The sequence below is a fragment of the Gymnodraco acuticeps genome, unplaced genomic scaffold (assembly GCF_902827175.1).
Source record: "Gymnodraco acuticeps unplaced genomic scaffold, fGymAcu1.1, whole genome shotgun sequence".
NCBI lineage: Eukaryota > Metazoa > Chordata > Actinopteri > Perciformes > Bathydraconidae > Gymnodraco > Gymnodraco acuticeps.
This window is the reverse complement of record NW_022989894.1, coordinates 17622-32812: the sequence shown is the minus strand read 5'-3', so window position 1 is coordinate 32812 and position 15191 is coordinate 17622. Positions and strand designations below refer to the sequence as shown.

General features: G+C 41.9%; 2 protein-coding genes across 4 annotated transcripts; both read right to left on the bottom strand.

Annotated features, from left to right (window-relative positions):
• Positions 1-32: 32 nt before the first annotated feature.
• Positions 33-9852, bottom strand: LOC117539286 (iporin). 3 transcript variants are annotated; one of them, XM_034205376.1, is made up of 11 exons: positions 9529-9852; positions 5455-6826; positions 5300-5333; positions 5048-5266; positions 3970-4938; positions 2728-2804; positions 2412-2586; positions 2188-2293; positions 2055-2101; positions 1185-1854; positions 33-1103 (listed from the first exon to the last, which is right to left on the bottom strand). In XM_034205376.1, exons 2-11 carry the CDS (start codon positions 6769-6771, stop codon positions 1001-1003), a joined length of 3717 nt encoding a protein of 1238 aa, XP_034061267.1. In that variant the 5' UTR covers positions 6772-6826; positions 9529-9852; the 3' UTR covers positions 33-1000. The 3 variants fall into 3 exon arrangements, with proteins under 3 accessions (XP_034061267.1, XP_034061246.1, XP_034061255.1); XM_034205355.1 differs by having other exon boundaries at positions 5048-5333; XM_034205364.1 differs by lacking the exon at positions 9529-9852 and adding an exon at positions 8709-8846 and having other exon boundaries at positions 5048-5333.
• Positions 9853-11224: 1372 nt separating this feature from the next.
• LOC117539319 (liver-expressed antimicrobial peptide 2) lies at positions 11225-14087 on the bottom strand. The gene is made up of 3 exons (XM_034205451.1): positions 13960-14087; positions 11818-11957; positions 11225-11486 (listed from the first exon to the last, which is right to left on the bottom strand). Exons 1-3 carry the CDS (start codon positions 14023-14025, stop codon positions 11465-11467), a joined length of 228 nt encoding a protein of 75 aa, XP_034061342.1. The 5' UTR covers positions 14026-14087; the 3' UTR covers positions 11225-11464.
• Positions 14088-15191: the final 1104 nt, after the last annotated feature.

Here is a 15191-nt window from a genome sequence, read left to right as displayed (position 1 = left end):
GAAATGCATGAATAAACATTTGTAATGTTTACTGTTGGCATACAAAGAAGTCTTTATTGACAGACTTTGATTGTCACTGGCATTAGAGGAAACATTCAGAGGTTGAGACAATGATGCTGGGTCAAATTATTTCACAGATTGCACATGATTACATTAATGTTCTATATATAAACACACGTTCTGTTCTTTCCTCCTTATTAACTAACCACTAGTCTATCAAAATGTAGCTGACACACATTAAAGTACCTGAAACAGCCACCAGATGGCATATATTGTGCAATTTAACAAAATTCACTGGAAGACATCCTACTGCAAACTATTTTCACACTTTCAGTGCCAGAAAATGTACAAAACCTAGCTCTTCACCAATAAAAACATTAAGGAGGAGTTATAGGAAGAGATATAGGAAGTACTAAAGCACCTTTTTAACTCATGCAGAAAATCCATGCTGGGGATTTGCTCAAACAGGCTACAGGAAACCAAACACCACTGACTATCCATGAGGCTGGTGTGTAGCATATTTGGCACAGTTACGAGTGTATTTTCTGGCTTTTTTCCCACCTAAAGATAAAATGTACAGCTATGTAGAGAATGACAGATATGTAAACTCTGAATTTCCCCCTAGGGGGATTAATAAACGTTCATCTTCTTCTTCTAAATAGATAATTTTGCACCACAAGAATGGAGGAATGACCCTTAATCATCAAGCTACTTCCCGGTAAAAATCTCTGGATCTTCTGTGGAAATGATGCTACAGTTAGTGGTGCTACACCAACTTAAAATGAATTACTTTTAACTGGATAGTTTAGGGTTCAATGTTGCAACCTGACTTATGCTGCAATGCTCAGCCTGATGAATAAGGGCCATTGCTAAAGCTGTGATTCATTTAATGTATGTGCTTTCGGTTCAGTTGAGCAAACTATTATCATGCAGGTTATTACAGTAAATAAGCCCAACTCTGTCCTTCATCCACAGAGGATTTAGTTTTCAGTAGTCCTTGTTAGTCTGAGCTTGCTCCTCCCAGCGTCATTGACCTGATGGATTGAGCCAACAGTCCAAGATGGGATCTGTCAAAATTCAGCCAGTGCGATGGTCGCCTGGACCTGTGAAAGCAATGATATATATTAAAGTAGTAAGAAAATCACACAACAACATCTTTACCAGTTATCACGGCTGGTTCTTACCTTCTGGTTTGTGCTCCACTGTGACTCTGGGAAACGGTCTCCGTCCTGGTGGAAGTATCAGCGGCTCCAAACAGTTTGGCCCAGCGCAGCCCACCCTGATATGGACTCTCAGCCTGGACAAATGTGGTCGCAATTGGGGCCTCATTTTCCTTCTCTCCCATCCTGTCTTCATGCCTGCTGTCCATACTAATTTGAGACCAATTTTCTGCACAATTCTGTCTACAGTCCTCCCCTTCAACCACACCATCCACAAGGTCAGGCATATTCGACCACCACTCTTGAATAGGAGCTAATGGACTCCTGTTAGCCCAATTCCCTTCACAGTCCTGCTTGATGCAATTCTGAGACCTAGGAGAGTCTTGGCAATGAAGGCCTGTCTGCTGTGAAATGTTGTTTTGCTGACTGTGGCTGCTGTAGGCCTTTTTGTCGGCTTGCAGTAGTGGCCAGCTGGTCACTAGGAGGGCTGAGCATGGCTGAGGAGGAGAAACACCATGCTCCTCCGAACACAACTGTCTGTTACGTAACATTCGAGGCTCCAGGAGCAAGTTGAGGTCAAAGGGCATCACAGTGAGCGGCTGCAGCAGAAGCAGCAGCTCCTGAAACAAGGGCTGACACTGACCCAGGGACATGGACAGGAAACCCCATGAATGGTAGTATGTCGTCACTAAATCTGTGGAGAAGTAACAGGTGTAAACAAAGATAGAAACAAATGCATTAGTGATCTAAAACTGGGCTAAGTGCTATTGATAGCATGCTAACATGGTCAATACATTCAGTGGGGAACTTGAATCATATTTCATGACAGTCCTTTCAATAGTTGTTGAGAGGTCTGAGGGTGGACCATTTGCCAGGATATGTATTGGCACTCACCTGTTTGACTCTGAAGGTGACTGAGCCAGAATTCTAAAGCTCTCAAGCTGAAAGAGAAAACAAATAAACCAACACAGGATTATAGCTTACATTCATTCATTACCTTTAAAAGTGTGATTAAAGAGTATCTTACTTAAGCAGGCCCATGATGAAGGCTCTCAGTCTCATGCATTGGCTGGAGAGTTGAGGAAATTGTCTGATTTTGGAGACCAGGCTGTGAAGGACCTTGGTGGATGGACCTGTTTCAGACCAAAAATACTTCATCAACAAACAGTTTACTACAAACAAGCTGCTCCATCGGTATGCCACTATATTCATGGCACTTCCTTTGAATCATCTTCACTCTTATGCATTTACCTATCCTAGTAGAGACCTCCACAACACCCCAGGAGTGATTGCGACGCTGCCCAACGATGAAATCCAGCTTGTGATCCCTAAGCCCATCCTCTAAAATATTCTGGATCGCCGGACACAAATGTTCCAGGACCAGGCCGCCGATTGTAGGACTGCATGAGCTGTTACCCAGTCGCATCTGCAGCAGAAGGAAAGAAATATAATACAATATATTTCCTGCTGACACAAGTTATTTGACTCCTGTTCTGCAGTGTAAGTAATATCAGTTTGGCGCTTTTCCATTGCGAAACATAGTTGCTTAGCTCTGCCAAATTCAGACCTTTTCTTCAGGGTCTCTGCTGCTGCCAAAATGTGCCATGATTAAATCCACGGCCCTGCTCACAGACCTCAGCAAACCTGGGGACATTGGACAAGGAGAGACATTGGAGATTGATGTATTACAATATACAATATGTGTTACATTGTAAATGCTATATTATGTCATTTTAGTGTATCATTTGTATGTGAAAACGTATAGTGTGGTGTAGTGTTTGTTAATTGTTATGTACCTGCCTAAGGACTGGATGGAAATGAACTATTAGCTCAAATCTGGGATCTTTTCTGAGATTAATTTATTTGTATGCATGGTTCTTGTTTAAATAAATATATAAATATAAACATTTCGAACCAACCTGCTTCCAGTACAAATCAATTAGTTTCTTTATTTGTGATTCTATAGCTGTAATTTAGATTGTCTGGTCACTTTTCGAAAATTATTTAAGCATGGTTATTTGTATTGGAAGCAGGTTGAAATTATGTCATATGTTGTACTCGTTTAAAGAAAATAGGACTCAATCATGAACACGCTCCATAAGATTTCCACCTCCCTAACTGGGTCACTGCATAGAAACATGAGAGATTTCTTTCAGGGTTCATTATCATATTGCGGGAATGCAAATGTGAAAGTGAGCCAAAGATAAAAGAGTCCATTTTAGCAGCGTTCCTCATTTACTTGCTTTCCCTTGCCTGGCTTTCCTCATCTCATACTGGCTAGCCTCTGCAAATGTCATGGTCAATTCTTTATGCATGTTGATGCTGCCTGCAGTGCTGCACCACACTGATGGTTCACCACAGCGTCTCCATCCTTGGTTATCCATCACAGAAGGCTCACATTTATAGAATCAAATGTGCACGTGTGGGCCATATGGAAACACTAAATGAATATGTGTGTCTATAAATAATTAGCACTGTTTCTACTGCATCATTCTCTCCTCTTGTCTTCTCTTGAAGCGTGCAGTAGCACACACATAGGCTACAGAGCAGCAGGCTTAGCCAATCCCGTGCAGGGAGAGTTAAAAATAGGTCATGTTTGAGAGGAAGCCCCTTCAGGGTATTGAAGGCACAGTGACTTGTTTTTTTACTGTTCTCAACAGCTCATCACTGGCTAGACAATCCAATCAAGAAGGAATCCAGTCATTGCCGTTACTGGGTGACTTTGTTTTACACCATTATGATTTCAATGATTTTCCATGTAATTAACATGTTTTACACAAAATATATATCAGTCATTCAGTGTCCTCACCTCTCCTCTGAAGATGGCTGATAGACATGGACTCATAAGATGTATCGGGTGAGAGGCAGAACTCTGTGGGCGGCCTGTCACTCAGGATCAGAGTCTCACTGTGTTGATTCTGACTCTGCTTCCCACTGAGCCCAGCAGAGTGCTGGATTTGCAGCCCAGAAGCAGCCATGGAAAACAGAGAACTCAAATAGGAAAGAGGAGCTACAGAGGAGAAGGCAGCTGTAAAACTATTATCAAAAAAGCCAAAGTCAGCTGCAGGTGCAGCGCGGCACCGAGGGAGCTCCTGCTCAGGTTGTACGGCTGTGGGAGGAGACAGGGAGGCCTGCAGGTTTGGGTGATGGGTGTCAGTGGTCAGGAGTAAAGTGGGTGGTGTATGAGAAAATGTTGAGGGGGTCTGGGTCTGATAGGGACTCCTGGGCTCTGTCTTGGTTTGGCCCTGCTCAGGGGTGAGGTTAATAAGGTCCTGGTAGGCGGGACTTTTAACAAGGTGGGACTTAAGTGGGGCTGCAATCAAATTTGAAAAAGTGGTACTCTGAGGTGGGCTTGTGTTATCTTGAACCAGTCTCGACGGTGGGCTGTAGGTTGGATCCTGGCTGCTTTTTAATGTAAATGGACTTGGGCATCCTTGGCCTCTGCGGGACTGGCTCCATGCTCGACTGAATAACTCTGGGCTCGGCGTGCAGGTGGAGCAGGTGTCGGAGCTCGAGGGAGCCTCCAGGAAGATGGGGCAGTGGTTGCCCATTGGTGATGCCTGCAGATTAGAACAACCTTGGCTGCTTTTGCCCTTGAACTTGTGGCCTGGTTGAGAGCTCTTGCTGCTCTTCTGGTTTATGTACTGCTCCAGAAGACAGCCCAAGTGCTGTGTCTGGGGTTTGCCTGCGGGGACCAGAAAAATAGGCTGGATGGGCAGCGAGGTCGGTCTCTGGGCCTTACTGTAGCGCACCACTGCATTTTCCAATGAACATGCCTCTTAGATGGAGATAGAGGATAAGACAAATTATTTAGACAGATGTTAGATTCCCTTAATACTGAAATAAATACAATGTAAGCAATAAAAACACTATTTGTATTGCCTTACCCTTCTCAGTAGCATCAGTTTCACAGTGCTCCTGGTGCAGAATCACAGATGGCTGCGTGGACGCAGTGCTTGTGCCTTGGCATTGACTGCCATGTGGGCTACACTGGATGGGGCACAGTGAATAGGGTGATTGGTAGAGAGGGTTTTGGAAGCTGTACGATTGCTTCTTTCTGTAGAGGGATCTCTCAGAAGAGGTCGTGGCAACTTGGTCATCATGGGTCTGAAACTCAGAGCAGTCAGCATGTGCGGAGGAGAGCCTCTTTTCCTTTTGGTGATCCTCTTCTTCCTGATGATGAAAAATATAAAGAACTGCTTAGGTTTACACAAACAAATCATAATGTAGTTTCACAGAAGATGTTTATAGAAAATCTATATTTAGGAGAAGAGCTGTTTTATTACAACATTACCTTCATGACTTCTTTGTGTTGTGCTTCTTTCTTATGGTCAACAGAAAAGTGCTCAGAGGGAGGGAAGGGGCTACTTCTGCTCTGACCCTCAGGACAGCTGGTGAGGCTGGACCAGGCAGGACTGGGAGACTGGGAGGAGAGGTCACATGACACAAGCTTGTAGTACTTCTGGTTGGTCTCCATGGCCAATGTGGCTTGGCTTTGCAGGCAGGCAGCCAGGTCTGATACCTCGAGCGAGGAGAGACCCGGGGGGGGCGGCTCCAGGGAGTAGAGATTGCAGTTTGAGTCGAGACCTTGAGGAGACCAGCAGGAAGCAGAGGGCGTTGTGTCAGCTTCCTCTTTATCTGCCATGTTATCATGTTGGAGACCCTCTGCTGGAGTCTGAGGAACAGGTTGGAGGTTGAGGAACACAGACCCCTCAGAGGACTGATAGGGGTGAGCTGCAGGACTGCTGAGGTCATGCGGTGTGGCAGGGTTGTTGCTCCTGTTATAGATAGTGCAGAAATTAACCAGGACGCCATCAGAACTGTTACAGGAAGAGTCACTGACATTCTCTGTGTGAGTGTTGGAGAAAAGCTCTGGAGAACATTTGTGTTTGCGGTGGATGCAGCAGGACATGTTATCCTTCCGTCTGTCTGAATCCTTCTCTTTATGAGCCCTGATGCCAGATCTGCTCACATGGAAGCACTGGCATTGGGTCTGCAGTGAGTCCTGCTGGTGGAGCTGGTTAGAGATCCACTTATGGTCCCTCTCAGCCCCCAACATGGTTCCTTCATTGACCCATTCACCGCCCATGTCCCCGTGAGATATAGCACCATTACTTAGAGGCCAGTTGGAATTCCCATGCAATACAAAAGACGAGTCCTCGTGATATCTGTGTAGATTATCACCTTCACTATCTTCCTCTTCCTCATCTTCATCCAGCGTTCTGTTTGGTAGGAATGAGTTGTGTGAGCGTAGGGTGTCTCTAGCTCCAGAGTTTTCCTTCTTCAGGTGGGAACTGCCCTCCTCCGGTGACGAGTTGGAGTCGTCCCTCCCACTGCTGTCGCTGCCCCCCTCCTCCTCCGCTCGGTCCTCGATGAAACTGCCATGGCTGCTGGAGAAAGGTCTTCGGCCCCCGGCGAACGCATGTTCTCGGTTCAGAGAGTCTCGCTCTGGGAGGGACACTGCTCGGGTCAGACCCACTGGGCACAGCCGGCCGGACCTCTTGGCCGAGCTGCACAGGGCCTGGACAGGAAGCTGCCAGGTGGGGAGCTGGACCACAGGGAAGTGGCACGCTATCAGGGTGTCACCTGAGTGACTGGATGCTCCAATCATATTGCTGGATCAGGCTGGATCATGGAAATGGTCTCCATCTTCCAAAATTGGAATCCTTAAAGTAAAAAATGGAATAAAATCAGTTATTAATACAATACTGATTTAAATGTTTTATCGGAAATGAACAGCATATTTTCAGCTTTGGAGGGAGATGCATACGGTAAAAGACTATGTGTGGATATACAAAATACATATAGATAATTACTATCACTGCTACTGCATAAAAATTGGGCTCTTTATGTGATAATACAGGCAAAATTCTTAGCAGTTAGACTCAAGTTTAGACCTAAACTCTGTCCAAGATCCAAGATCAGAGGTACCTTTATAAAGCATTTATATTTAAAAGAAAATGTTTGTTTTTACACAGTTGGAACATTGCTACATGTTTAATTTTGCATGCAACTATAATCAGGATACATTAAGTCTAGTTTGTTGTTGGTATATGCATATGAATTGTTTATGTTGATCTCCCTCAGGATCTGCTTCTTGGTGTTTGAACTCAATGGCCCTCCTAGCTGTAATGCTTTGTCAGGCTTAAATCTTCGGGGACACAAGTTAAGTGCATCTTTAAATTTAGGGTAAAACATCCCAACAGAGTAGAAAAAAGATGAAACCATAAAGCACAACTACAGGCTGCTGGTGTCTGAGTCTCCCTCACTTCACATCACTGGTCCTGCAGCCAGAGTCCTACTGTGTTGTCTGCTTCTGGCCCTCAGCACAGCCTCCCCTCCATAATTCAGTCAACCATTAACAGACCCCTCCTCTCGCTGCCTGGGCCAACCACAGTCCCTCTCAGTTACTCAGCTGCTCTGTAACTAGGGCATCTGCACTGCAGTGATGCTCCGCTGGCCCTGCTAACAGTAAATACATTTTGACATCAGTGTAGTTAATTTAACATGTTTTATACACATTTGAGCTGACCTCAAAACACAGGCAGAAAAAGAATGATTACCATCCCTTCATTAAACAGCTATGAGGACCGCTAAAAAAAAATAATGTAAAAGCACATCAAATATTTAAACACTGGGGATTGTCAAAAAAGTGATAATGAATGTTGCTAGGATACACCATTTACTGCGTTTTTGCCCTCTGTAATGTTATATGTTGAAGATTTTAACAAGACTTGTGTTAAGAAATTCATTATTTTAGATTTTGTTTTGGGCTTCATGTCTCACATCACAAGGCATCGGTTCATAGACGTCACGTTGTTGTGCTACAGGGGGGTCACAACATGGGTAAACAAACAACATCTGTTACAGATTACCATGAAGAGGTAATCCTCTTTAACATCACATGGCAACAATAAACAACAGCCTTACCATGGCAACAGAAATAAATCACATTGAAATCTGCTCAGAGGCAAATAACAATCTCAACATTAACAATATAAAAAGTTGCTTATGGACTTGGTGAACCTTTCTATAAAGCCCTAATATAAACAACACAAATACATAAAATATATGTAAAAGAAATCAAATGAAATAATATTAATGTAAATGTAAATGTGTCTAGAAAGCTATTAAATAACAACAGCAGACTAATGTTTGCCTTTGGTTGTGTAACTTCACAAAGCTCAGGAGGAAGTGCAGGTAGGAGCAAGACACTAAATCCCCAAATACTCTCAGTATAGTTGTTTGGACAAAACTGTCTTATTTTATTAACTAATCCAGAAATACAATATACACACATTTCTGTGGAGCAAGTCCTGCTGCTCTCTTTTTGATATAATCATTTTAAATACTTAATGCTATCTCAGAAATAAGATTAGTGTCTCCGCTGATGCAATATGTGGGAATATATTGTTTTTAAAGGACTTTTTTGCATTGAATCTGTATTGTTCCTGTCCTTGCTGATTTTCAACTGTCCAGTAGCGCGATACCACATGAAAGTAGGCCAGTGTGACCGCCTAGTTGTCAGCAGAGGACTAATATTATCACCTCAAAGCGGATGTGACTCTTGCCTATTATTATCACGGCTGGAGGTCCCCCCGCTTGCAGCTCTTCCCCCTGGGCACTGGAGCAAGCTGAGATGGTTGTGATTAACTGAGCTGGATCATGGGAAACGTCTGTCAGGTCAGGTCAGGTCCACTGTGGTTGTTTCTGTGCTTGAAGAAATAATACGATTTTGCTGCTGCTCTCTTATAATAAGACATCATTACGTTTATTCATGTAGTATCAAGTAGTATTCATGATAGGAAAAGCTCAGTAAGAACTCAACATAACATGATCATATTTGATGTTTAAACCTGCATCTAGAGTAATAATGACACACAGACCCATTGAAGAGGAAGGTCATAGGTGGACTATAAGTGTGTGTGTGTGTGTGTGGTGTGTGTGTGTGTGTGTGTGTGTGTGTGTGTGTGTGTGTGTGTGTGTGTGTGTGTATGTGTGTATGTGTGTGTGTGTGTGTGTGTGTGTGTGTGTGTGTGTGTGTGTGTGTGTGTGTGTGTGTGTGTGTGTGTGTGTGTAGTTAAAATGAAATATTCAAAGTGGCTGAAGTAGGACAACATGTCAGACACAAGAAGAGATGCACACATAATAAAATAACCACCCATAACAGAAGTAGCATATATTTCTCTCTTCCACAAACACTATCAAATATACAGACTTTACCACAAATTAAGTAAAACAATAGAGCAGAATCAGTTGGATAATTGACATCAAGGAAAAGTAAATAAAGCTAAAAAAAAACATTAGCACTTGTGCATTTGGGCCATTTCCAACTTGTATCCTGAAATGCTTGAATATGATCACTTACTTGATAACAGTCGTCAGTCAAAGGCGATGTCTTCCATCTCCTTCCAGGTGAAATAAATACGGGGTTTGATCAGGGTTTGATGCAAAAACATGCAACCAAACAAGTCTTTAAATAAAAAAACACGCTAGTAGCCTACTCGACGCAGTTCTCCCATCAAAGATGCATTGGAAATCTCATACTCTCATCTATATTAACTGATAACCGCCATTTAAATCTTTAGGTTGGTTACAGAGAATAAATAAGTGTATAATAGAGTAATTTAAACCCGGTTCGACACCGGGGTCCGTACAGATAGAGCGGACCCCACGCGCTGCTCCAGACACAGCTCAGCATACCGGGGGTATTACGTCACGCAGGCTTCAACCAATGAGGAGGGAGAAGTGCCTGCCAATCAAGGTATCAAAACATCTGGCAGGCAGAGTTCAGTTAAATAATATTAAAAATAGACATCATTATGAGTTTCAAATTGCACATTTCCCTAATGATGTGATTTCGTATATTATAATGATTGAGAACAGAAACACACATAATTCATTACACCAAAATATCATTATGGCCATGTTATCAATTATAAGAGACCTCATTCCCAACTGTTCATCCTTTTATTATCTTAAGAGCATAAGTGGTCACCAACATCTATATATATATATATATATATATCACAAGATAAGAATAAGATTAGGGTTGCAATAATAATTTTCAATAGTGAATAATCTTTAGATTACTAATGGTTTCACAGTTTAGTGAAAGGTCAGACATATGTCAATTTCAAATCCTCTTTTTTAGAAAGACTGAAATCAGAGTCTATTGGCCATTTTTCACATTTTTTGCTTGAAAAAGACAGTATAAGTCGCCTGCTGGAAAAATTGAACCCCCACCTCAGAACCAAATCATTGTATAATGCATTAATAACTATCCAGTGAGGCCTTTTATAAGTAACTCTTTACTGAGTTAAACATTGTATCAGTATAATCAGTTTACCACAGATATAGGTAAAATCACAAATGAGCTGGTGGCACAGTCATCTCCCTAAACCTGGTTCAGATCGCCCTCCAGTGGTGAAAAAGAACAGACTTCAGCTTTTGATGCATCCATTTTCTAGGAAGGTTGTAAGATGTATGACACGTAAATACCTCGATTAAAGGTAAAACATCGAAGCATAAAACAGTGCATGTGTGCATTCATTCCAGCTTGATAAGAAGGAGGCAGCCTCACTAAGTTAACCATGTTACCTGTTTCAGTGCTGGAATGAGTCTAAAACATTCATTCATGCAGAGCAAACATATTTTTAAATAATCAGATCAGCTCTGCTCATAAACAAGAGCAGGTTTAACACATGTTTCCTCTGACCCATTCATGTCATGTTTCACACAGATGGGCCATTTCTTTTTTTTCACCAACCAACATAAACGTTTTAATCTTCTTCCATTGCATTAAAAGAGTAGAATGAATTGTGAGGAACATTTTTAATTTGTTCTGAACTTGGTAAAAAAAAAGAATGTGGACATACAACCTCTTGTAAAAAAAACATTTAAGTGTCTACATTGTTCACACTATTTACAAATACAAATATAATAATAACAAGAACAGATAAACTCACAAAAATGTGCAAGTATATTTATATGTTCTTATTTAAACATTTCAGCATGTCTGATAATGTACTGCAATTGTTATAATGCAATTGTAAGAAACGATATTGCTCTAGATGGAGCCATTTTTATTTGTTTGTGTGAATTCTGCATTTACAGCTTTGTTTTTCTGCAGTGCCAGATCAGAGAACTTTAACTGAATGCACAGTCAGGAGAAGCATCAGCAGGTCTTCAGTTCAAACCAGATTATTACAACATTAAGGTGATTTATGATTCATCTTGAGACTGGTCACTTGGGTCCATTAGGCAGATGTTTGTTTTGTCACATTGAAGGTGTTTTATCCTCTTCAGAAGGAACATATATGTTTCCTGTAAAGATAAGGAGCAACTTTATTGCAGGGTCATAACTGTCTGACTTTGTCCAAGCCATGCAAAACAGATGTGGACAAAACTTCACACGCTGCACAAATACAGCACAGAGAAACGATTGCATGTTAAGTCTTTGAAAACTCCAACCATGGTCACATGTCTGTTAAATATCATTGAATGTTATATCTTATTTCACATTAGCGACAAAACAATTAAGAAATACAGACCCTAAAATTGTTAATGAGCAACACATCTTCGTAATGTGAAAGTAAGTTCCAAAATGGGTCAAATGTCTGATTATGTGTGCAATTTCAGAGGAGTGTTGCCGTACCTGCAGTAGTTTGTGCCACACTCTAAGTGGTCCCTGCAGCTGGCCCCCACAGGCTTCATGCTGTTCCAGCGCCACAGGAGCGACCGCTTGGTCCGCTGTATCAAACCATTCCAGTCTTTAGGCACAGGCGCTGAATCCACCTGCAATAACATAATACGATTGTTAATAGCTATGATCAGGGTCGGCTCTAGAACAAATCGAATGGGGGGGCAATTATTTACCAAGGGGGGGCACACACTGCCGTCAACAACCAACACACAAACACCAACGCAACTTCAGCTGTAAAGTCTATTGTTTTTCACACGCATTGCAGGGTGTTGCGCTATTTTATAGCGCACCTATGACTTGTGCATACATGCACGGTTGTGGCACGACCACCAAAACAGAAACATATGGACATAGGCCACCATATAAAAGTGTGCAAATGTATTTAGTATCCTATTCATGTGAACATGTTTTAGGTGGGGGTGGACCTAACCTCCTCTAGGAGGGTCTATTGAAGTTAAATGCATCAATCTGGTGCACTTTGAGAGCAAAATGAAGAGATCTATGGATAGCCTATCTCTCAGCATCCATATGACAGAACTGTACACAGATTTACTTTTTCTTTATGGATATTTTACTAATCACTCCCCTTTTAAACTGTATTCTTGTGTTACTGTCCTATAGTATTTCATACCCGTTTTTCATTTATTCTCTTATTTTTTAATAACTATAATGATCATATAAAGGTGTTCCTCGCAAATACTTGTTTACATAAATGGTGACCAAACCGTTTGAGACCCACTGAGATAACTTACACTAAAGTTAACTATCTAAACACTGAGAGAGTCCTTACCTCACTAAGCTGACGTTATAAGATCCTCTCAGTCTGACAGGAGAGGACTCTCCTCCACCTTGGTGTAGAAACAGCTCTTTATATCCGTTAGCACAGCCAGCTAACCAGATGCTAGTTACAACATTCCACGTTACCGCTCGCGCACTCACAAAATGCGCTCGAGCCATAGACACACACAGAGCCGAGCTTGAATGAAACACAGAGACCCAGAAGTAGGCTACTTGTACTGTACTGTATATCATATTATTTTCGATGGCTTTACTGTATAATCAGTTTAACAGATCGCCACTGGGCTTTCATCTAAACACACAGCCACGTAATGATAACAAAACAAAGGTCGAGGGTCATTGGTCAAGCAACACACCAATCAGAGAGCAGCAGTGAGCACACCTCAGGCTGTGTTTATATTTGTATTCTTTATTTCTGATGTATTTCACACAAAAAACCTTTACGGGCCGTCCACACTACAGCTTCGACAGCTTCAAAAACGGTTTCCAACGCGTCTGCCCATTCACTTTGAATGGGGTAACGTCACGTTGCCTCGCTTTTCACCGAACTAAATTGTGAGTAGCATAGCGGTCCGTCTCCGGCGTCAGAAGTTGAACAAATGTTCAACTTCTGACGCCGGAGTAGCCAGCGCCAGCCAATCAAATCCCGTTTCTGAAAATCTGACAGCTCAAGCCCTAGCCAATCAAACCGCGTCTAAGCTGGGAGAGATATCCCGACGTTCATTTCTATATTTAAAAAAAAGATGGAGGAGAAACTAATTATCGCGGTAGCAAATCACCCGGTTTTGTATGACCAGACCCTCTTCACCTACCGGGATACAAACCGGAAGAACCAGTCATGGAGGGAGGTGGCAGAGACAGTGGGTGAAACTGGTTTAAAACTGAGTTTATATATATATATATTGCTCGCATACATTTTTTTTGCTTTGTATGTCGGGGGCGGGAGATTCATGTGATTGGTTGTTGGTCGCGTTGCTCGAATAAAATCCCCAAGCTTCAGACACGCCCAGCTCCAAGCTTTTTTTGAAGCTGTAGTGTGGACAACGTTAGTGGAAACATTTTCACTTATATGATTAAAAAAAAAAAACGGCAAAGTGGCAAGGCTTGCCCACGTGTTGGGGGGGCACAGTGACTCATTTGGGGGGGCATGGCCCGCGAATGACCCCCCATGACGCCGACCCTGGCTGTGATGACACGCATGATTGATGGTAATCGAATCAGAAGACATTATGTTCTTTATTAGCAGAAAATAGATCAAATAAACAGTAACAGAAGGATATTAATCCATACACATACCTGGATGGCACATATCAGAGACAGGAACATTGAAAGAACGACGATCTTTTCTTGAACAGTCCTCATGCCGTTCGCAGATCAGGTTCAAGAGAGTAGAAGTTCTGCGGCGGGGCTGGTGTGTTGTGTCATGCAACGTGTATTAAAGGCTTTGATTAGGGTTTGGGAGGAGTTAGCTGTTGACAGATATCAAAGATTAATACTCCAATTTAGCTACTTTAATGACTCAGGCTGAGGTTTAGAAGCTGATCTGAAGTCATTGCCAATGATGCAGACCTCGTTAAACAGTCGAACTTATCCGTTTTATAATGACAGACAGAGTCAAAGTTTATCTAGAGGGAGCCAAAGTACACTTTAACCCTGCAATTGAGGACAATTCCACGTCGGAGAGTTGTAATTGAAACCTCAACATGGGTCTCGGTTGTAGAAAATGTATCCATCCACCCATTTCACCCGTGGAGCTACATGATTTTGACTGTGGGAGGACGCTGAAGGAAATCCATGTGAACGACACAACAACTCTATAGTAGAGATTGCTAACTTTTAAGCCATTTTAGTGAGAGTTTCTGGCCAAAGTGGCATCTTTGTTGACCAGGCCAGTGACCTGCAGGAATCTGGCTTTCCCGACAACCTCACTGCACCCGGACAATAAATGGTTCCACTAGTGTCAAGTAGAAATAGTTCCACTATAGTATATCAAGTAAGAACATGGAGTGAACACAATATACATCAATTTATTTGTTAACAATTGAGGGTACATTTCAACCTCAAAATGTGTTCAAAGCAGCAATGGAAACGGGCTGAAATGCATAGTATAAAATAAAGTAGGTAATTTAGGATGTTGACCATCCTAAATGTAAGAAAAATGTATGGAGTAAAAAATATATAATGATGCATTATCATTATGTAAAGCTACATCTATGAAAACGAAAAATGTATTTAAAAAAATCAGAATATCAAATGCAACCATTATTTTACTCATTTAAAGCAGGTGTGATATGTCAGTTTTTCAAAATACTACGTGCACAACTATTAGTCATATTGGTTAATCTGTTGAAATCAAGAGAGGTGTGGTTGTAAATCTCCATGGATGTGTGTGTGTACTAAGGTCATGTGATAAGTACAGTTTCAAATCAGACAAATCCCTGAAGTTTGTCATTAAGAACATTCTTGCTTAACTGCAGGGTGACATTATACCAACTATTCACTTTATCAAATCATCTTGTCTAGGAGGA